General features: G+C 43.3%; 1 protein-coding gene across 4 annotated transcripts in view; it reads right to left on the bottom strand.

Moving 5' to 3' along the window:
* The window catches only part of RIN2 (Ras and Rab interactor 2), a 254,705-nt gene that overhangs the window by 179,416 nt on the left and 61,356 nt on the right, over positions 1 to 13,933 (bottom strand). For all 4 annotated transcript variants that reach the window (XM_053670953.1, XM_053670957.1, XM_053670951.1 and 1 more), the window contains exon 2: positions 8,798 to 8,923. Coding sequence is in view for 2 of the 4 variants with exons in the window: in XM_053670951.1 (XP_053526926.1) it covers positions 8,798 to 8,812 (15 nt within the window). In the remaining 2 variants the exon portion in view is untranslated. The remainder of the gene's footprint in view (positions 1 to 8,797; positions 8,924 to 13,933) is intronic.

Below are 13,933 nucleotides of genomic sequence, written 5' to 3'. Positions count from 1 at the left end.
ATTTCCTCCTTTCATTCCTCAAAACCTCTAGAGCACCCTTTAGCAGATGCTAAAGTTGCCATACCCATGTCCCCTCAGTACCCACCATCCCCATACATGTCAAGGGTTCCCACTGCAATTACTTGTAGCAAGAGCATACTTGATTCACTCATGGGTATACCAGAAGACCAGGGAGTCACTGTCCCTTGGAAAGGTCCTCACAAATGATATATAGGGGTTGGTGGATAAATATCCCAGCATCCCCACTCCTTCAGTGAAACAACTCTTGAGGTAAGGTCAACACCATCTTTCAGAGCTCTTTAGATGCCCACAGTGGTAATTTGCTCACTAACACACTTGCTTTCCCTTCCCTGTCCCATTTCCCTACTCCCCCCGCCCCACTTTTTCCTAGAATTATCTACCAAATAAATTACTTGCATCAAAATCTTTGTTTCAGGGTTTACTTTGAGGGAACCCCCAAACATCAGTAATACTTACTGATTGTCTCATAGTCTGGTTCTTTATGTGGACATAAAAAAGCCCACAGACAATTAAAAGTACTAGTAAGTCATGCGATTTCATTAATGGGTTAATTAGAATGCTCTTCTGGGCCACATTAGATACCAATGTTAAGATGCTGGCATCAAAGTCTGTATTCACTTGCTTGCTTGGCCAATGCATGGACCAAGTATAAATAACTTACAAGTGTTTGGAAAGATGTTTAATCATTCATACCACAGGACCTAGAACACAACAGTCAAGCCACTCTTAGCATATGCTTTATGACTTATAACTCACAAAAAGCATAAAACTGCAAGTCTTTGCCATGCTAATTTGGAAAAGTCCTGTAAATTTATGGCTGCAAATTCCAACCAACATGAAAGCTTTGCCTCTTCTCCTTCCAGCTGGATTGTATTCATGCCAGATGAGAGAGCCAAGGTACCGAGAGAAGCAAACAAATGACATTTTTGCAGAATTCAAATCCATCTCCTAAAACATAGGAAAATATACATAGCAATGTAATTGATCATTTATCCATCCCACTTGTTGCTTCTATTTCATTCTGATGAGCCTGAGCAACTGGTATACACAGATACCAAGTTTAAGCACTGCAGCAGCTGCCAAGGTGGTAACAAGTTGTCATTGCAGGAGAAACAAGTTCAACAACTCCAGACACCTCATTAGTCCACCATGAGCAAAGCTATGGTATTTGATAAGGCAACAATCCTCAGCTGTGGGTCTGAATAACAAAGAAGTCTGAGAACCTGAGGATGTGCAGCTTTTAATAACCATGCCATCTCCCATTAATAACAAATTAGGATATCACTAAGCAGTTAGAATTATGCCCAAAGTGATAACTAAAACTGGAACTGGTAAAGGCTTTCAAATTTCACATTATATTTGCCCAATTTGGCAGAAGGCAGAGGAAGCACAGCAGAGTGCCTTTTCATCCTATGCAAATACCAATAATAATAACTTCCCCAGAAAAGGCAGAATATATCTCTTTGCCTCTTGGTTGGGTTTGGGCATGTGACTTGCTTTGGTCAATGTAATAACACAGAAGGGTCAGTTAAGGAGCTTCTTGGGTTTCCGCCTGTACCCTGTGCCTCTTTCATGGTCACAAGAAGAGCCTCCTTCAGGCTGCCTCAGCCCACAAACTGGGACTTAGAATGTTCTCAGGTGGAATAGGCCTGAATCTGGACCTCAGCGAAAAGCTAAGCCTCACTGGACCTATGTAGGGAAACAGAGCCACCCAGCTATGCCCAGCCTGGATCAGCTACCACCCCCCTATTACAGTAGCCCAACCCAGACCAGCCAACTCCCAGCCAACCTTTAGTTTGTGAGCTAAATAAATGCTTAGTATGAATCTGCCTATTGACTTCTAGGTGCTCTGTTACATAGTGAAAACTGATGCAGGGAACAAAGGGAAAGTACAGGAAGCCAAAGGGAATAATGAACAACATTCCTTCCACTTTCCTTCCCTGGACAAATGGTGGCAACATACAGGGCACAATTATGAAGTTCACAATTACTTTTTAAGAGCCTCCATCATTTCTTTAAAATCACCCCAATTCTGTGTCCTTTAAGTGGGACAATTTCATGATGTATGAAATACACAGCTTCCATCGGACCCCAGTAAGACTGAGCCCCAGTTGCCCACAGTAATCACCTGTTCATGGTCTCAACCTGTATGGCCCATCTTCCTTCCCTATCCCACCCCTCAACTCCTTTACTTCGTTTCTGGAATCACTGCCCCTTGGAATACCTGCTCCCTAATTCTTGATCCAAACTAAGACACAGCTCCTTTTTATAAATAACAAACATCCATTCAGCATTTCAATGTGCCAGACACTGCAACAAATAGATGACTTCACCTCTGTGTGTCTCAGTTTTCTCATCTATAAAATGGGGATGAGACAAAAATAGTGCTGTTGTGAGGAAAGACCATGAAACATGCCTAGGACATGACCCAACTTTAGCTAGTTTTCAATAAATGCTGTTATTTCAAGCAAGACTTGATTCTCTATATGATTATAGGTTTCTAAGCTGCATCTGCTAGTGTTAGAAAGAACAGGGTAGATGGAAAAACAGAATGAAGAGAAAAGGAATGAATTACATCTTCACAAAACCACTTTAAAATCTTAGTCAGCTGATGGCAGCACCAATCCTTCACTAAACAGTGAACATGGAGAACAGAGCTAAAATGAAGCATCCTCTACCATATAGTTAGGGATATTCTACATGGAGGGAGAAGACACCTAAGAATCAGAGGAGGTAAAGAAGGGGTATCTAGTGGGAGAAGCTAGTGGGGTTGTGCTCATTGGTGCAGATAACTAAGGCATGGAAGAGATTTCCAAATGATCTGCCCTGAGAATATTTCAAATGGCTCTGCAGTGCTCCAGGACTAGAGAGACAGCATAGGAAACTGGGCCAGGGATCCCAAGGACATGGAATAAAAAAAAAACAATAGAACCAGCACTACCCAGCTATTCCTCTTTGAATCCCAAGGACAACAGGCGGCCAGAAAAAAACAGCAATAAGACAACCTCTTATGCAACCACTCTTCCACTTCCTAGGAAAAATGTCACATCTCCCGTCTAATCATTTACTTTCTAGGAGATGTCTGGACCATTGTTCCACATTCACAGTTGATCAAGGTTTGGCTGATGTGAGACCTTCCTGGGGTGGTGGTAATGAGCAACACTGCCATCTTGCCCCCACTACCCATAGGCAAAGATAGTGGCCAAACAACATAACAAAAGGAAGAAATAAATCCACCTGAAGTGGAAATTTCCACTTCGGAAACCTTCAAAAGCCTACCTTTTTCACAAAGCCTGCTTTTTCACACAAGTCCATTTTATCTCCACCTCTGTTACAGAACAGACCTGGTGCCAGGGGGCGGGAACAATATACTATTACCAAATGGACTCCTCCTTGTGCTCTGTGGTCCCGTCTCCCCATACTAAGTTGGTCTTGCCTGCCACCAGGGAAAGATGTCTCTTAGTGCCAGAGACTGGTGAAAAGGAAAGGAGTTATTTATGTAAAAAGTTATACAGACTTAGAGTAATGACTTAATGTCTTCATTAAAATACTTAACATCCTTTAGAACACCCACAAACACTCACAGTCCTTCCTTCTCCCTCTGCCCAGCCCAGGGTACCATATCTCAGGAAAAGTAGAAGTCTGCGGCTCAGGTAGCCCCTCTGTTCCCAGCACCATTAGCTATGTTGCCACTGCAATCTCCAGTTAATCCAAAACCATGTGGCACCTTCTCATGGCCCACCAACAAAAGTCATTTCACCCTTTTCCTTCCCAGCAAGGTCTCTCCTGCTTCCTAAATGATGTGGCAAAAGGGAGCACCCCAAAACTGCGTGGTCCTGACTCTTGCCAAAGCCGCATAGTCCCAACCCTCCAGCATGGCTGCTGCACCTCGGTTTAAGTTCCAGCGACAGTCTTTCTCTGCAGCCCCATTTCTGATTCCTCCCACAATTGGCTACACTTGCCAGTATTCCCATATTTTTCCAGCTTTACTGGGCTGTCGTAGTAAGTCCAGGCAGGCCTGGCCCCATAGCGTGGAGCCAATCATCTTCAAGCTCTCAAACAAGCACTGTAACCAGGGGGAGTTGCCTCTCGTTTACATCCTGGGTGGAAGTCACTCCTATCCCTCTGGCTCAAAGCACAGCCACAGCTATTTAATATATCCATGAAACCAGGTAAACCTTATAGATATGTTAAATGACCATGGCTGAGGTTATTTGCAAAACTGTTGGTATGCAAAACAACTCTCAATGGCCCGGCTCCATGTGTCCCATCGCCCAGTTCAGACCTGCAGGGGTGAGGACATCCCATATTTTTAAATATTTCCTGGACACCCTGAGTTCTGGACCCCATTACAAGTCCCTATTTGGGGTTCCCCTGGCTGCACCCTGTTACAACCTTATAATAGTAGCCAAGCAGAACCAGCCCCTGAGTTCAGGGGAGCCTTCCTTTCCTCTGTGCTGCCTCTCTTGTGCTCAAGCATAAGCTTAATAAAATGTGTCTGGAAATTTCTCTGGGGCTTCCTCTCAATTTCTATCTTGGAAAACCCAAGAACCCCAATACTGACAACACTTGGGTGTGGGGGCAGAGAATCAGGCTTGCTCTAAACACTATCAGAACACTTCTTGGGGCAGGAGAAATGGGGCTCTCACACCTGGTCTCTGGGGGCCTCACAACTCAGTTGGGGGAGAAAATGGGTCACCCAGCTGGGGTTGAAAATTACCCACTCTGATAACCCAGGGGAAGGTGGGGACTTCCCACAGGTAGGTGATTCTCACTGAAGAATTCAGTGATTCTCACTGATGAATTCTCTGCAGTGATGTCATCCCATCAGCCTCACCTTTCCAATGCACCTTAGATCTCAATTCAAAGTGTGACAGCAAGTTGGAGGGATTAAACCCCATTTGCTCTGATTACACATTGTTGGACAGCCATTTCTGTCCAACCTGTAGGCACCATTTAGTGTGGTGGTGTTCCGTGCAGTGCACTTTGAATCAACCACATTGCCCGGCTTCAAACCCCACCTTTGCCACTGCCCAATTGTGTTGTCTAGGGTAAGTTACTTAACTGCTTAGGACACAGTCTCCCTATCTGTAAAGTGTCGATAATGATCCACTCTTATAGGGCTACTGGAGTAATAAAATGGGACAATAAATGCAGTAATAGTGTCAGGAGGCCACAGTGTCATAAGTCAAAGCCTTCTTGAAAATCTATAGGGGAAAAAAATGACACAAACCATTTGACCTTTTCCCTCCCTTTGATGGTCCTCCAACTCTTCCAGCAAACAAACTCCATCAGACAAACCATGCAGAACTTAAAGCTTCAGGGGCAGGAAGTAAGTAGGACTAATGCTATTATTTAGGGTTTGTCAAATGTAGTGGCCTCTTTCTACTGAGTTAGACATAAAGTGGCTGCTTTGTGCTTAACTTCTGACCTGCCTGCCATGCCCTCGTGGCCTGCCACCCCCAGCTGAAAATGAAAGAGAAAGGAATAGCAAAGAAAAAACTCTTTACTACCAACCTTGTGCTTTCCTACCATCTATTTCAGTCTCCCCCTTTTACAGATGTAGGCAGATGGAAAACGGAAAATCATCCATGACACCTCTATTCCATGTTCATCTCTTCTTGCTCTTCTCTATTCTCAATCAGTTCCAGTTTCCTTGTAAGTTATAAATCCCACAAATGGTTTTCTACCATTTCCATTGCAATGTTAATCCCCTCAGTACAATACTTGCATCTTACTTGCAAAGATGACCACAATTCTCTGACCTCCTTGTATGCCTACTTTTTGCAAGGTGTCTTTGAAACTCCTTACATCAAGGCCTATTTCTCATACAGATGAGTCTATATCAAAAGAGATTAGTCTAATTCTCATCTCTTGAATCTGGACTGGCCGTGACTTGCTCTGGCCAACGGAATGTGGCAGAAAGTGGCACTGTGCTACTCTCAAGCTTTAGCCTCAGGATGCCATGCATATTCACTCTCTTGGAGCCTTGATTAACCTGTTGGAGGATAAGAGACATGTAGGGCTGAGGGGAGTCAAACCACAGAGACCTTCCTTGACCCAGCTCCCGGCCAACCTGGAAGCTGACTGAAGACTCATGAGTCAGCCCACCTCACCTAGCCAAAGCAGGTGAGCCCATCCCGAACTGCCAGCCTTCAGAATCATGAACTAAAAAAATGGCTATTGTTTGAAACTACTAAGTTTTGGAGTGGTTTGTCAGGTGGCATAAGCTAACTGGTAGATTAGGCAATAAAAATACAATTAAAGAATGAAACTTATGTAATATTTTGCCTGCGTTTATTTACCCTTCTCAGTTTAAAAACTACTTATGTTCTAGTCCTACTGTCATGTCCATTATCATTAGAGCCTTATATCTACTAAGCATAGGGCAAGTATTGAACATTCTGGACAACATAAAGACAGAGTTGTTCAAGCAGCTGCCATGACAGGCATACACATTTAAAATACAAGGTGAAAGACACAAATGCCACCAATCCTATGGCAAAGGCTGACCAGAATGAAAGGATATCATATTTCAACATTCATACCAAAGTCAATTCTCCAATTTCACATCAGAAAGTATTTTCCCCTTGCATAACGACCTGGTGAAAAATAGTGCTTCGGAGCCCTGCCAGTTCCTGTTGTTTGGTGTACCGTTGCTTTTTATTGAAGTTACTTATTTATAAAAGTCATAAACAAAGATGTTTTATCTAACAGGGAAGACAGAGGAAGCAAAGAAGAAACCTCTGACCTCAAAAGAAAAACCTGTAGCATCAACATTAGACTCATGCCCAGAATCCTACACCTCTCTGTCTTTTCATTATCATTCTCAAGAAAATTCACATATAATGCTCTTTGGTGTTTATTTAACTTGCAGTTATTTATTTTTAAAGATTTTATTTATTTATCTTTAGAGGGGAAAGGAAGGAGAGAAATATCAATGTATGGTTGCTCTCATGCATCCCTCACTGGGAACTGGTCTGCAACCCAGGCATGTGCCCTGATTGGGAATTGAACCGCGATCCTTTGGTTCACAGGCCCACGCTCAGTCCACTGAGCTACATCAGTCCGGGCAACTTGCATTTATTTATTACTTACCACAAGTTAGAGTTTGTGATAGAAGAAATGAGAAACATGTGACACAGACCAAGCCCTGGCCTCAAGGAGCCTGAAGTTAAACAAGATACAAACACTGATGATAAAGAAGCTTTCAACTGCAGAAATGATTACTACTTTACATGACATGAAAAAGTGTCTCTTGTAACCTGAGCAGAAACCATGGAATCTAAGCTCATGGAGAGAAGGCAGACAGCTTCCTGAGAGAATTGTGTGTTTAAGCCATAACCAGCAGATTGATCTAGGGTTCAAATTAAGAAAATAGAGTCACAACAGACTATGTAAAGATAGTTCTCCAAAGTTACTTTCTTGTCCTCTTACTTCAAATGGGTGTGCTTTCTGTAAGAGCAATTGTATCTGAGGGGCAGCAAGGTCCCCGGCTCCTGATCCAGAAGGATCAGGAGGTTGGGACGGGGTGGATCTCAGAAGCTTAGCATCAGTGAGGCCTGAGTTCAAATCCCATCTGCCTGTGTGGCCTTGGGTGAGTCACTTCATCTCACTTGGCCTCCATTCTCTTACTTGTAAATGAGTGTAATGACACCTACTGTAAGTGGTACCTCAGTGGGAGATCATGTGAAATGAGATCATGTGAAAACAATGGCGATGTTTATTTTGCTCCTGACCCTGCTGTGGGAGTAGTGCTCAGCAGGATGCTTCATCAAAGTCAGCTTGTCCCAGCTCCACTCACCACCAATGGGGGCAGCTCCAAGGCTGAGGCCAGAACCTTCAAAGTCTTGCTGACAGGTCAGTGGGACTTAGCTGGGCTGTCAGCTGGAACACCTCCATGTGGCCTTTCTATGGGGCTTGGGCTTCCTCACATCATGGTGGTTGGTCTCAGAAGCAAGCATCCAAAGAACGAGAGAGCCAGGTGGGCACCACATCATCTTTGCTGACCTCCACTTTGAAGTCACTCGGTGTCACTTCTGCCACATTATCTCTATCAAGGCAGTCACCGAGTTTCACCCATATTCCACCAAGGGAAGGAAAAGTAAACTTCTCAGCTTGAGAGGGCACTGGACAGTTCAGGAAAACCAGCAATACTGCTCTGGCCACTTTTGGAAAATATCCTTTCTCCCAGTGACCTATAAATAATATCCCTTTCACACAAACTCCCTTTCAATGTGGAGATCTATGATTACATGAAAAAAATCATAGATGAAAATTAGGGATGAGAGGAAGGGTAAGTAAGAGATGTATGAGAAAAGGAGTAAAGCTTTTTGTTGGGACAGGGCCTCACCATCATGACTGTCCGCTCTCAGTCATCAAACAGGTTTTCTTCATCCTCTGATGTCCCCATGTCTAAGATACAGGCAACATCAGTGCCCACATGGTGCTATGGTGAGAACTGAATAAACTAATCAATTAAACTGCTAGAGCCATGCCTGGCTCATAGTGCTCCATGAATGTGAGCAGTTGTATTTTATGCTCTTGAAGTTCCTGAGCTCTCCTGATCATGGCTTGGCCCTGTAGCCAATGCATTATAAATTAAATCCTTCGGATAATCTGGGAACAGGTAAACATCTGGCCCTCTGAAGAGAAAAGTCACATCCACACCAACAGAACCAAGCTAGAGCCCACATTTTCATTTTGTTGAAGAACCTGGAAATGAAAAGCAGTCCATGGGTTGTCACACACTGGGTTATATAATCTTGTTACATACCCTTGATGCCAGCATCTCCTCTCATCTCCCAAATTAGTTCAGCCCCGACCTCCCCAGCATCTTAAAGGGCTTGCTCATTTTATCTTTTCCAGTAGAAGTTCAAAAGTCCGGATTTCTTGTGTCCATCTACAACACACAGAATCAAATATTTAGGGTTTCTTAGGCATTTAAAAATATATCATGAACACTCGCATAGAGGACTTGCTCCCTCATGTGGCTCTGGGAGGAGGCACTGATAGATGGGAGTATAATGAGTGGCCTTGCCACTCTATTCTGATCCCTTACCCCCTCCTCTGGACCAGGCAACTGAAGAGGGGACCTTCTTTATCAGAATGTTCTCTAAATCTCTGTGCCAATGCTCAGATTTCTAAAACTCCAAATAGTCTTCCACTTAAAAAAAAGGAACTAATTAGCAATGATTAGTCAATTAGTATTTTCTATCAATTAAGTACAACTTGTTTCTTTTTCTTCACCTTAGACTTTTATTTTTCGAGTACAGTTTTTTGTCTATTTCTCCCATCCCAGACCCCCCACCCCGTGCTCCTCACCTCCCTCCCATTTCCTCCCCCCCAGTCCTCGTCCCTGTGTCCTTCATACTTGTTCTTTACCCCTTGCATCAAATTAGCTCATACAAATTTAAACAGTCCTTGCAATCTACTAGTCTAGGATTTAGAGATAAAACTAACCTGAATATAAAATTACCAAATCATCACCTATTTCTTTGTTTTTTTTTGCATCAACACCATAATTTTCAAAATTAAGTACATAAATGCAGTCATCTAACTTGCAAACAAACAGAAAACCAAGCACAAATATAAGGTCAATGTTCAAGTTCCCTTCGACCATCATCACTAACACCCATAGCCTAGATCCTTCTCAGAGGTGAACACTGTCATAATTTGGTATTATATCTTTACAGATTTGTGCATTCAAATATTCAGTCTCTCTCAGTTCTTTTCTAAATTAATACTTATCATGTGTCATCCTGTACTTAGCTTGTCTCATTCTCAAGATGTCTTATCTTTTTTTAATGATATCGTTCAAAAAACTCATTAATATTTCACAGTCTCAACTCCTCCAGCAGGCTGTATAACTGAACTCTGACTTTCTCTCTTGATATACTCTCTGGCCAGTGTTACACACATTTATCCCTTGCTTCATTCTCTAGATATGAATATCTAGCTTGGAATATCATCTCTGCCCCTTTGTATTTGAGAACACTAGCTCTCAAGCTGAAGGCAACATTCTTCATCTTAATTCCCAGCTGAGAACTTCAGACAAAGTACTTTATCTTACTTACTTGGGTTCCCTATGTGTTAGGTGGGGTGACTGTAATAATACCTACCCCAAAGGGTTGTTCTAGGAATCAAGTAAAATCATCCATGGAAAGCATTGTCCCATTATAGGGTACTTAGAAATTGCTTAATAAATCACCAACACTAGTCATTGTCATCATCATCATCTTCTTTTTTTTTTTGGTAATAATTTAAATCCCAACACTTTTTCCTAATTCAGATTTTCCTCTGAACTTGAACTTCACATATCGACAGGGCTACTAAAAAATAGCCCAAGTAAAATTTAAGATCCATTTATATTGCTTTACAACATCTTCTCATCTTTGCTGCTATACAGAGAAGAACTTGGGTTAATTAACTGGCCCAGAGTACTGAGTGTGAGCTGCTGTCACAAAGAGCAAAAGGGGCCAGGAGCAAGGGAAGGTTATCCTTTCTAGGCTTAAAAATCTAGTGCTTCCTCCAATACATTGTTTATATTACCATATTAAATGAGTATGCACAAATAAAATACCAAATGTCTTATTCTAGTGATCTTGTACAACTAAAGCAAGCAAAATTATAAATTAAATAACAAGAATGTAAACACTACAATTAGAAGAGGAATCCAAGATGGTGGCAGATTAGATGGAAACTACACTCTCCTCCAATGTCCAAACTGAAATTACAACAATCAATCTGGATACCCCACTGAATACAAGCTGAACAGTCTTGTAACCAAGGATTTGCAAAAGAAGCCACATTGAGACTAGTAGGAAGGGCAGAGATACAAAAAGAGCTGGCCCACACCCACATGCAGTGGTTGAAAAACCTGAGGGATATCTTAGCTGCAAGGTTATCCCATGAGGAGCACAGGCTGTCAACCCCATCTCCAGGACACCACAGTGAGGAAGAGGAGTTCATATAATATCTGGCCATAAAATTCAGTGGATATTTTGTCTGCCAGGGAGACACTGGAGACTGCCAAAAGTCCAGATGGCCTCTTAAAGGAGCAGCATACAAAATCTCGTCTGTGGCCAGTCATTGGGCTATGGCAGAGGGAGGGTGAACCAGAGAAAACTAAAGTCTTGAGAGAACAGACTTAGATGTGTAGCTCCAAGGAGAAAGCAGAAGAGACAAAAGTGATGGTCCTTGTGCTGAATCCCAATTCCACATTCCCCACAGATGCCATCCTTTCTGGATCCAGCATTCCCTTCCACAGAGCAATATCCCAGAGAAATGCCATAAACCTTCCCTCTCCACTCCTTGCCTACTCTCCAATGCCCTGTCCTGTGGAGCTCAAGTCATGATGAGAAGTTAGTTGATTGGACCCCGGTAAAGAGTTTCTTGGTGGGCTCTTGAGGGTAAACTCAGAGGATGTCGGAGATTGAGTTGTGTGGCTCTGGAGTGGAGCAAATTGCCCCTATGCTTCATTGTATTCAACAGCACTCTCCCCGAAGGGAGATACACTAGACCACCTTGTCATACTCACTTACTACAGAGGAGTCACCCAACAATGGCCAGCTTGGGTCCTTGGTTCAAACTATCTTGGAAGGCTCTCGAGGACTTCCAGGCATAATCATCGAGAGACTGAGCCATGTGGTTGTAGGGTGGAAGCCATTTTTCCCTCACACGTCTGACTGGTGCTACATTCCTGTACAGAAGACTTCCACTCACATGGCCAATTCTTGATCTGTTTGGAACTGATGAACTCTGTTGACCTCATCCTGACTACTCTCTGAGATACCACACCAACACAAGGGTCTGAAGGTACCTTACAGGTGGCAGCTGGACTTTGTGTACTCTGAGACTTTTCTGGGTGGCTTAAGTCCCACCACCGATGCCATGTTTGGATTTGTATTAGTCTGGTGAACAACACTGGCCCCTACCTGGTGACTGACTGAGAATCCACTTCAAACAACTGGCATACAGACAGAGGCTCTTTGAGTGACTGAGGTTAACAGGCATCTGGCAAGGAGAGGTAGATCTTGGAGTGCCTTGAGTATTATGCTGACCTGACCCAGGAGCCGGTGCTGGTGGAAGCCAGCCTTGATGCACAGCTGGGCCTTGTGCACATATACCCAGGCCCAGCAGAGGCAGCTGCAAACTGTGGATCAATTTGTAGCTCCAAACAAGTACTATAGAGCCAGTCACAGGTAGCACTTAACATTGACCTGTACCAGAGTCCCTCAAAAGAGATACCAGGGGACTTCTGCCAAGATGTAGGTGTAGGTGGAAACACATTGCATCCCCACACAACCAAATCTAAAAACAACAAAGTTTTAACACCAATAAACACAACCAAACCACATAGAAAATCAACAATATGGAATCCGAAAATAATGAACCGCTCAGCTAAACCAGTGAGAGGGGCAAAGCCAACAGCGGAGCTGGTCGGGCAAAAAAGATCCCCTGACTCGGACAGTGCACAGGCAGCCGAGGGTGCAGATCCCAGGTGCGGGCTAGCTACAGGCAGAGACAGGGAAGATGCGCGGCTGGCTATCTGCGGTTGGTCGCGCATTTGCACGCAGATAAACCAGTGAAGAGGTGAGCATTGAGACCACACGATGCAGGGCGGTGGGCTCGCACATTTGTGCTCAGACAAATAGGCAGGGGCGAGCGGAAAGGACCACCATTGCTCCCTCTCTGACCCTGCCCCCACATACAGCATCACAAACCAGCGACCTGGGTGGCCCCACCTGGTAAACACCTAAGGCACCTCTCCTCATACGTAACAGGCACAAACAGATAAAAACATGGCTCAAGAAGAACTTAGAGCCCCAGAGCTGATAAATCTAACCGATGAAGAAATAGCCAAACTCTCAGATGCACAGTTCAAAACACTGGTGATCAGGATGCTCACAGAACTGGTTGATTTTAGTCACAAATTAGAGGAACATATGAAGGCTAAACTAATTGCAATGAATGGTAATGCACAAGAAACCAATAGTAATGGAAAGGAAACTGGGACTCAAATCAAGGGAGTAGACCAGAAGGAAGGAAAAAATGACCAAACAGAAAAATATGAAGAAACAAGAATTCAAAAAAATGAGGAGAGGCTTAGGAACCTTCAGGACATCTTTAAACGCTCCAACATCCGAATTATAGGGGTACCAGAAGGGGAAGAGGAATAGCCACGAATGGAAACCTTATTTGAACAAATAATAAAAGAGAACTTTCCCATTCTGGCAAAGGAAATAGACTTGCAGAAAATCCAGGAAGCTCAGAGAGTCCCAAAGAAGTTGGACCCAAGAAGGAACACACCAAGGCACATCATCATTATATTAGCCAAGATGAAAATGAAGGAGAGAATCCTAGAAGCAGCAAGAGATAAGGGGACAGTCACCTACAAAGGAGTTCCCACCAGACTGTCAGCTGATTTCTCAAAAGAGACCTTACAGGCAAGAAGGGGCTGGAAAGAAGTATTCCAAGTCATGAAAACCAAAGACCTACAACCAAGATTGCTCTATCCAGCAAAGTTTTCATTTAGAATGGAAGGGCAGATAAAGTGCTTTTCAGATAAGATCAAATTCAAAGAGTTCATCATCACCAAGCCCTTATTATATGAAATGTTAAAGGGACTTACCTAAGAAAAAGAAGATAAAAAAGATGAACAGTGAAAGGACAGCAAACTCACAGTTATTAACAACCACACCTAAAACAAAAGCAAATTAAGAGGACAGCTAGATCAGGAGTGAACCATAGAAATGAAGATCACATGGAGGGTTAGCAACAGGGGAGTGGGAGAAGGAGAAGGTACAGAAAATAAGTAGCATAGACAGTAGGTAGAAAATAGAGAGGGGGAGGGTAAGAATAGTAGGGGAAATATAGAATCTAAAGGACTTGAGACACGTGTTCATGAACT

This window comes from Artibeus jamaicensis, unplaced genomic scaffold (genome assembly GCF_021234435.1).
Source record: "Artibeus jamaicensis isolate MK-2021 breed Jamaican fruit bat unplaced genomic scaffold, CSHL_Jam_final contig_65, whole genome shotgun sequence".
Taxonomy (NCBI): domain Eukaryota; kingdom Metazoa; phylum Chordata; class Mammalia; order Chiroptera; family Phyllostomidae; genus Artibeus; species Artibeus jamaicensis.
Note: the sequence above shows the minus strand (reverse complement) of the source record. Positions and strands in the feature narration are given on the sequence as shown.